The sequence below is a fragment of the Populus alba genome, chromosome 10 (genome assembly GCF_005239225.2).
Source record: "Populus alba chromosome 10, ASM523922v2, whole genome shotgun sequence".
Lineage (NCBI taxonomy): Eukaryota > Viridiplantae > Streptophyta > Magnoliopsida > Malpighiales > Salicaceae > Populus > Populus alba.
Window position 1 is genome coordinate 5,899,250 of NC_133293.1, and position 9,733 is coordinate 5,908,982.

The window sequence follows — 9,733 nt, forward strand, 5'->3', positions numbered from 1 at the left end:
ATTTAAACATTTTTTTAGGGTGGGCATATAAATTGGTATATTCTATTACTTAGAGATACTGATACATTATAACCAGATAAATAGAAATATACACAATCTTCCAGTTGTGAACATCAGGGGAACAAAAATTCATGCCTTCCATTTAGGATGTGTCCAACAGCGTGATTATCTTGATTTTTAACTGTTGTTGAAAAAAAATAAACCATGCATGCATGAATGTGTAAAGAAATATTAGAAAATTATTAATTAAACTGATCCGAATATAAATTCATGTAGAATAAAAAAAAAAAAAATTATTAATTAATCTACTAATCAGTAAAAAAAGAAAGAAGAATTAGCATTTTGTCCATTAAACAAAGCCCAGAAATATTTTTAATCAGCAAAGCTAGGTTGGTGGAGGAAGAAAAATCAGTAGGAAGAAGAAAACGATGGGAAGTTGGGATTCAGCACCAGCGGCGATCCTTGCAGTATGGGCGCTGCTTTCTTCCATTCACGCGTTGGACATAGATCACACGACTGAGTGAGCACAAATCTCTCTCTCTCTCTCTCAGATTCATTTTGTTTATGCATGTATTTTTATGAAATTAAAATTGAATAATTATAAAATTTGGAGCAGAAACGGAGGCTTAGGGCGTAGAGTATTACTTAGTTTCAAAGAAACACCTCACGGCACTAACCTTACCTTCGATTGCTCTCCTTCGGGTCCCTGTGTTCCCTGCGCCTACTCTGAGAAGGTTTAATAATATTCTCCTTTTTTTATTTTCTGTTCTTTTCTTTTTCTAATGATAATATTAATAATAATTCCTTGAATTTTGTAACTTATTTTGCGGTATTTAATTTCTTAATTTGTTTCCCAATTATTAAATTCCTTCAATTTGTTTATAATAATAATAATAATAATAATCTCCATTATCACCACCACCACCACCATCACCATCATCATGTTGTTAAGATTTGAGGATTTGGTGGTATCTTGCTTTTCTTGTTTTGGTAGAGTGATGAAAAATATCGATGCAGCGAGACTGGCCATCGAATCCCTTTCAAATGTGTTGAAATTAATCATGATACAGAGAATGAAAAGGGGAAGCAGCATTCTCCAAATGGTCGATCTGCTGTTGAAATCTCTGATGATGCGAATCCTCATGTAATGTTGCAAGAGACCACTGCCTCAAATGAGGGTAGAACTTTACTGGATGATTCCTCTACAGCCAAGGGTGGATCACAGGCTTATATCACTTACAGAAGCTGTATATCAGTCAATACAGAGAATTTGTCAGTACTTGGTTTTGAGGTATGTCTGTCTTTTTAAATATCCTTTTTCTTTGTTGTTTATGTGATTGTGGCATGTGATAATTGAATTGTTGTTTGTTATCATTATATAGCAATTTAAGTGATGTTAGGTAAGAAATATAGATGATTTACAGAAGGCTTTGGTACTAAATTCATGTAGGACAACTTTAGTTGCATGTCCCCTAGAGGATTTGTCACGAGTTACGGTTGATGTATGCGAATTTGGATATTAATATTGCTATCAATGGTAATCCAATGCTATTGTAACAATGAAGTAGGAGAAGAAGAAAATAACATTTGGAGAAAAGAGAAAGAACACTCAAGGTTGCAGCTCTGAAGCTAAACCAAATACTAGTAACTCCATTATCAAAGTTCTTTGAGTATACAATATAGGAGCTCCTGTTATGGGCACCAAAGCATTAGAAGTCCAGAATTTAACAGGATATTGAAATTCAAATAAGAAAAGCTCATAGGCCTGGTTGTTTGGTTTTATATTTTCCACCACTCAAAGAAGTTTTAAGAACTGGTACCAACAACAACAAATACATAATAGAATTCATTGAATTAATATTATAGTTGTCAAATAAATTATTATTCCTAAATGGTGTTAAGATTCCTAAGTAGACTACATTTACAAGGAAAACTTGACTTCCATCTGAAGTGTCGTGATAATCATATCATCTACATACGACAAAAGAATAACCGGTTCACTAGAAGAGGGACACGCAAAAAGAGCAGAATCATGTGGACTTGAAGAAAACCCATTCCTAGTAACTGCAGACTGATAACGTTCATACCAGGCATTGGGAGACTCACCCATACCTGGCTGGTAGTCCACATAAAAGGCAATTTCCAATACATTTCAGAATGCTTCGAGCGTGAACCCGATAGAGTGGACTTCTAGAGTAGTAAAGCACCAACTAACGCCCCCCTTCCTTAAAGGCAAGAGAAGGAAAAAAAAAACAAGAAACTAGAATTGTTAAGATTCCTAAATTTCCTAACTAGACTAGATTTACAAGGAAAACTAAAACATAGACAAATAAAAAATCAAATTAAGATAATTTATGCATCTCTTTTCCCATGGCTGCATCACAGTGGTCGTTTGACTGTTCACTGTTTTTCCCCAATCCTTTAATTTCAAGAATGATGTAAATTGAAAATTCAAGAGGTTTGCTACTTGTTTGCTAAATTTCTGCCTCCTTAAACCGAGTTGAACGTGCATTTATCATAAGACTAATGGGGTTCATCCTCCTGAATTTTATGACTAATAAGAAGAATGATTAAATTCCAAATCTATATGTAATTGGTTCAATTTGTTGATATGCTGGTCAATATGGATTTAGATCCAAAGGTTTCAAACTCTTACTACATCGAGAGTAGTCCCAACCTTGCTGAGTGAGAATTAATTCATCAAAGCCCTTAGGAGCTCGCTTGAGAAATTATTGCTAATGCTTATTGTTAATACTTAGTATTTTTCTTTTCTAAAGTATAGTGGTGCGTGTTCTCAAGAGATGTGCTACTCAGTTAGCACTGCAGTCAGAACTGGGGAATGTTGAGCCTCAAAATGGGAGCCTTGAGGTTTTGGTTAGTTAGGTTCTGTAAGGGCAATGCTTCTTGTTGAGGTCACAAGACCAAAATACCATCACAGGACTTCAATTCCTACTCTGAAGAAAGAAATGTCTTATGATTTTCATATATTAGTAAGTTTGATGATTTTTTAAAGAAAGTTCAGAAAGAAAATATAGATATATCTTCTCTGTATGGCATGCATACCATGTCTTTCAATCTGAGAATGGTGGTGAATGAAAAGTACAAAGTGTGCAGGAGAGAAGCAACTTTCTGAATAGATTCAAGAGGGTCCATATTTGAATGGAATGTTATGAGCCACAGCTTCATTGTCTGTTTCTTTCTTTTTTGTATTTATTGTGTGAAAATTGGCAAGAAGAATTGCAAGCACTCTGCTTATGTAGTATTCTAATGTTAGCCTTCATTCTTATGGTCTGAATCACTTTGGACAGGGGATTATTTTGTGTTTGTTACTCGCAAGTGGTTCAGTTGTGTACTTCCGAAGAAAGCAGACTGCTACTGTGGTGGCCGGAGCTGGAGTGGGAAGGATCCAGATGAATAGATTTTAACTCTGAAACTTTCTCGAGTTTCGTAGTTTTCTCCTCCACATGAAACCAGTTTATAATGATATCTGAGGTTTAGAAGCTATTAGATTTTCATGTAGAAAAGGGTCAAGTGTTTATCATTTGCAGTTTTTTGCTCAAAAAATGTATTGTAGTGTAACATTTGTCTGATTTGTAACCTCAACAAAGCTTATGAACCATCGAGTAAAAGTTATGAAAGTTCTTTAGTTGGTAAGAATGGCAGAGGTTCCTTATATATCATTACAGCATTAATGACTCATGCTTTCCTTAATGGCATCTGCCCCGTCATCCCTTGGCCTAGGACTATATTTATTTATAAATGTATGCACCAACTGTTGAAAGTGAACAAGGACTACGTCGAGCGTGAGTCAATTTTGTTGGAACATTACTATGTAGTTACTGGCACTCTCTCAACCCTTTTCAAAGTAACTGTTATGCAGCATTCCCTGTTTCTTTTTTTGAATGAAAGCCATGCAACATATTCTAGGATTAAGCATCTCTTTCGCCTGTGGTTTTGTTTATAAATCAGAATAAAGTAAGCAACATACATTTTGCTCACAAAAACAAAACCTGCACTCTAACTTGAATTTGTAAAATTACAGAACAAGATATACCGTGTTATTGCTGCTTCCTTCTGAGAATATACAAGACATAAGGCCATTGATGCCTTCTCAGTTTTTCTATGACTTGGGCATATCAACATCGCAGCAGCATCAGCAGCAGCAGCACAAACTCCAACTAAAGAATGATGTTGTCGATCAACCTCACCTTAAACAACAAAAGCTCCTTTTTAAGACACATCTACAGTGATACAGCAACAGACAAGGATTCCAAACAGCTGGCAGGAATATGAAAATTACAAAAAATAATCAGGGGTCTTGCGAGTGGTGTCGGGTTCAATTTGCCGGGGTGCTGGATCAAATTGAAGGAAATTCTGGTCCATATTCTCTCCAATCTCTAGAATTGCAGCCATATTACCACAACGGTAGCAATAGTTTGGAGCACTAAATACAGTAACCACATTCTTTTCCTGAAGTAAAAATGAAAGACATTGATTTAATAACCAGCATGCTTCTTATAGAAAAAAAGCACATGGAAAGAAGAAACAAAGTTTGTCTTGTCCAGGTTTAGTTACCTGACACCAATTGTACCCTTCCATGACAAGCTGGTGAGCCCGTGAAATCAAAGTGAGTCCATTAGTATGGTTGAACAGATGAGCTATGTCCTGTCCAAATGTATATCCAGCACCACGAGGAGATATTCCCCACCCACAACGATCATCTGGATCAGACCATAAGAGATCACACATTGGCCCTTCATGTGGAACCTACTTGTGCAGAGAATGACAAAGATGTGATTGTTTAACCAAAATCAACAGAAGAATACAATAATCTAGCAAAGTTAAAAAGCTGTTGGCAATGCACTGAATAATGCACAAGTGTATAGCCCTAGAAAGAAGAAATGGCTGACATGATAGAATTGCAGTGCAATAGGGTAGAAGGGAATGCTGCTATCATTATTTTAATCCTTGGCCAGAAAAGAAAATGCTAAAAATTAACAAATGTCATTGATATAACCAAGTTTTAGATGTAATAATAATTTTTATGAAAGTTACTTTCCATGACTCTAAAAAAAACTTGCATTAAGTTCCTATAACAGAGAAAAGGCCATCATGCTTGCTTGTATTGCCTTCAATTACTTACTGATTAGGACACCATAACCATTAAAAACTTAAAGTTCATATTCCAGCCTTGATAACGTTACTTTGAAGAATGAGAAGACCCACACCTCTTGTATGCGGTCTAAAGCTCGGATGTTATCTAACGTATCAAGAGATGGTGAAAGTCCTCCATGCAAACAGAAGATCTACAACAAGAGATAGAAGCAGTAAGAAAGAAGCTGGCAATTGATTACACGAAGCAAAAATCATGAAAACACTTATGACTCAAACCTGGCTCTCAATGAGGGCTGTAAGGGGTAGATAATCAAAAAGGTCAGTGAAATACTTCCAAACATTAGCATTTCCATATTTTCTCAAGCACTCATCATAAAAACCATACCTGAAAACAAATAGAAACAAAGCACATCAGTAATCAAAGTGAGTTAACAGAATGATTACCAGCATGTGTTTGCATATGCATGTGGAATTATGCCTGCATGTGAGAGGAGGGGGGGGGGGGGCTCAAGGTAATAGAACATTCTTAGAACAAAGTTTAGCCTATGAGGCTATGAGCTAGCTAAGATGTTCTTTTGGAAGGGAAAAAACAAGTGGGTTTAATGTCTATAGTGCAAAGAAATAGGTCTCAGACTACTGGAAATATTAGCAGCATATACATTTGGAAGGGAGGACAAGTGAACTTAAAGTTTGCTGAGTATGGTGGAGAAGAGACAGCTGCAAAGGCTTCATCACTTAGTTGATTGTTGAGTAGCAAGTCCCCAGAATATCATCAAATGACATATTAAACCATTGCAACAACATTTTGTATCTGAAAAACAAATCAGTCATCATCCTAGATCTGTGTCGCCTGCCTTATGACTTGAGACACGAAGATTGCTTTGCGTAAAGATTCCAAATATATGTGGCTTCATAGCGTTTCCTTTTGAGTCAAGGAACAAAAAAATTTCTTCTTTACAGAAAGGTTTCAGATGAAACCAACTTATAACTGTATGAGCACACATCACCATAAAACAATCTAAGGACTCACATTAATGGAACCCAAAAGCTCCACAAATGAGTTAACTCACAAGGCCAGGTACTATGAGAAGGAAGTGGTCTCCATATAGAGTATTACATCTTTAGATCAGAGCAGCCAGTAACACAATATTCTGTGCAGATATTTTATATTTACTACTGTATCATTATGACAGGAACTTCAAGACAAAAAAAAAATCTAACAAAGAAAAACAGAAATGAAAGAAATATGCTCTTACTGAAGAATCATACAAAAATGGCTCGTTGTGCTCTTTGAGCAGTATCAGAATTCATATTACTCAATCATAGGCAAGCTTCCATCAAGAAAGAAAAACAAAATCTTACACTTGAGTAATCTGCCTGCTCTCATGGTTTCCTCTAAGAATTGTAATTCTATCTCTATAACGAACTTTCAAGGCCACTAAGAGCGTGACCGTCTCCACTGAATAGTACCCACGATCTGCATTGATGTAATCGACAATATTAGAAAATGATTGTGTTGTAAGTGTAAAACATTGAAAGAATGCCAGAAACCATTCCCATTCAAGATCCCATAAAAAGAAAATCTTAACAACGGAAGTGATTACTATTTATAAAAAAACCCCAACACCTAACCACATGCATAATGTGCAATGGTCAGTATTTCTATCATAAACTAATCATATCCATAGCTCCATCAGCGGAAATTCAGCCCCACCCGGATTTCGACCAAGCATACAACTTAGTTAACATAAATGCAAATGAAATTCAACTCCTAACAGTCAAAATTTGCAGCTCAATCAGAAATGCATTCAATTTTGTTATCAGCAACACACACACACAGACCCAACAAAGAGATAATCGGTATCAATTAAAAATAGCCGTAAATCAATTTTAATAACATAAAAGAAAGAAAAAAAAGGAAGAGAGACTGGCCTACGTAATCTCCCATGAAGAGATAATTGGTATCAGGTGCATTCCCTCCTATCCTAAAGAGCTCGATGAGATCGTAGAACTGGCCGTGAATATCGCCACAAACGGTGACCGGACATTTCACAGGCTGTACGTTCCACTCCTCCACCAGAATCGCCCTCGCCTGATCGCACAGCGTCTTCACATCCGCCTCTCCCAAAGGCTTGCACTCCATCAGCTGCTCGATCTGACGGTCCAGATCCCCGTGCGACGACGGCATCCTCTCTCTCTCTCTCTCAATCTTAATAACTAATATTTTTACACTAATAATAATAGTAATAGTAATAGTAATAATAATAATAATAATAATTTCTTTAAAGTTTGGATGGATTTTTGATAGGGTTTTTAAAATAGAGTGGAGAGGAGCCTCTCTGTCCTTTATTTTCTCTTCTCCGTGAGCCGTGAGGTATGAGAATAATTATTTTTAAAAAATAAATAAAAAATTATGTGTCGTTTTGTACCACTACTAATAATAATTGTTATTGTTATTGGAAAATTAAGAAAGAAAGAAAGAAAGAAGCAGCAGCAGCAAGAAAGAAAAAGGAGAGGAGATCTGAAATGGAAATAAAATGAAAGTGAAATGCAAATGAAATTGGAGATTTTTCTTTCTTTTTCCTAGTTTGTCAAAGAAATAAATTATTTTGTAAGCAATGAGAAACTTGTTTTCTCCGGTGCTCCGCCGAGTCAAAATCACAAAGGGGAGACACGTGTCGGTAAAGCTCTTTTTTGAACCACCAACACTACTGTTAGGAGTACGACGGTGAGGGGTGCTGAAATTATTTAATTTAATTGAAGGAGGCTTCGCACGCGGACTGTGTTTGCGGCCTTGTTCTTGATGAGTTCTAAGTTTTAACGAGTCAAGATTTTATTTATTTATTTATTTATTCGGTCAAAAAGAATATCATAAAAACAAACTATATATATATATATATATATATATATATATATATATATGGTATTTTACGTAGATTTAATTAATATTTTTTTTTCTGGTCCAATAACAAAATGAATGCTGGTATGAAAAGGCAATAAGGCTCAAAGCCCAAACAGAAGCTAATAAACTTGAGCCCGAAACTATATAACCTCAAGCAGGCGACTTATGATGTCCGTGGATTTGAATTTAAACCAGTCTTATAAATTTGATTAAATTTCTTTCTAGGAATCATCTAATATAATTTTGACTTTGGATTTTTATGTACTAATTTAATTATAATTTGACTAAACTTTAATAAAATACTTAAATTAGAAATTATGTTATTAAACCATTTCTTTCTATAGCTTGTTTGGGAGTGTGATTGCGGTTGCTGTTCAAAGTGCTTTTTCGTACCGAAATGCATTAAAATGATATATTTTTATTTTTAAAAAATTATTTTTAAGATCAGCTCATTAAAACGATTTAAAAAATATAAAAAATTAATTTTTAGCAAAAATAAATTTAAAATTTTTATGGAATGCGGTGACGTTCTGTATATAAGAGAACCAATTCTGTGTAAAAATACTTGATTTGACAAGAGTATTTAAATTATAATAATCATCACTTAAGACAGATTTATTGATAAATACTAAATTTATTATCTTACCTTGAAAAACTTATACTTGCCAATCTTTGTGAAACCCATTCTTGAACCTTGTGAGAAAGATGATAAGTCAATCTTTGAGGGTAAGGAAGGGGTTGAATCTGAACATTAATGATTTACAAATGGTCTATTTTCAGGAAGAATTAAAGGCATGTAATTGGAGACCACAAATTAAAGAATTGTCACCACGATCAATTGAGTCAATACCTTCAAGTGTTCAATCAAAACCTGATTTGAAACTGTTACCATTCAATCTCAAATACTCATTTTTGGGAGAAAATGAAACTTTTCCGGTAATAATCTCTTCAAAACTTAATGCACATCAAGAAGGTAAGTTATTACAAATTATGAAAATGCAAAAAAAAAAAAATACATTAGGATGGACCATAAATGACATAAAAAGAATTAGTCTTTTGATTTGCACACACAGGATTTATTTGGAGGAAAATGCCAAACCCTCTAAAAAAATGCAATGAAGGCTTAATCCTAATATGAAAGAAGTAATGAAAAATGAAGCCATTAAGCTTCTAGATAATGGAATTATTTATCCTATTTCTGAAAGAAAATAGGTAAATCCTACCCAAGTTATACCCAAAAAGTCTGGAGTCACTGTGATAACAAATGAGAAAAATAAGTTAATTCCAACTAAAACTATTATTGGTTGGCGCATGTGCATTGACTATAGAAAACTTAATTCAATGACTAGAAAATATCATTTTCCTTTACCTTTCATGGATCAAATCCTAGAAAGAGTTGCATGTCATGAATTTTATTGTTTCCTAGATGGCTATTCAGGTGACAACCAAATTGAAATTGCATTGGAAGATCAAGAGAAGACTCCTTTCACATGTCCATTTGGTACTTTTGCATATCGAAGAATGCCTTTTGGATTATGTAATGCACCAACCACATTTTAAAGATGCATGCTTAGCATATTCAGTGATATGGTTGAACATTTTCTTAAGATTTTTATGGATGATTTTTTTTTTTGTTTTTGGTGATTTATTTGATGATTGTTTAACTAATTTGGAAAAGGTTTTGAACAGGTATGAAGAGAAGAATCTTGTAATGAA

At 34.7% G+C, this 9,733-nt stretch overlaps 2 protein-coding genes across 2 annotated transcripts; one reads left to right on the top strand and one right to left on the bottom strand.

The window, feature by feature from the left end:
• The first annotated feature begins 222 nt into the window (after window positions 1-222).
• Window positions 223-4,208, top strand: LOC118045465 (uncharacterized). Its single transcript, XM_035054114.2, has 4 exons — window positions 223-520; window positions 617-734; window positions 995-1,291; window positions 3,309-4,208. The coding sequence occupies exons 1-4, from the start codon at window positions 429-431 to the stop codon at window positions 3,423-3,425; spliced, it is 624 nt and encodes a 207-aa protein (XP_034910005.1). The 5' UTR covers window positions 223-428; the 3' UTR covers window positions 3,426-4,208.
• On the bottom strand, window positions 4,001-7,701 carry LOC118045464 (serine/threonine-protein phosphatase PP2A-2 catalytic subunit). The gene is made up of 7 exons (XM_035054113.2): window positions 7,048-7,701; window positions 6,478-6,592; window positions 5,392-5,500; window positions 5,229-5,306; window positions 4,576-4,767; window positions 4,301-4,470; window positions 4,001-4,208 (listed from the first exon to the last, which is right to left on the bottom strand). The coding sequence occupies exons 1-7, from the start codon at window positions 7,301-7,303 to the stop codon at window positions 4,205-4,207; spliced, it is 924 nt and encodes a 307-aa protein (XP_034910004.1). The 5' UTR covers window positions 7,304-7,701; the 3' UTR covers window positions 4,001-4,204.
• Window positions 7,702-9,733: the final 2,032 nt, after the last annotated feature.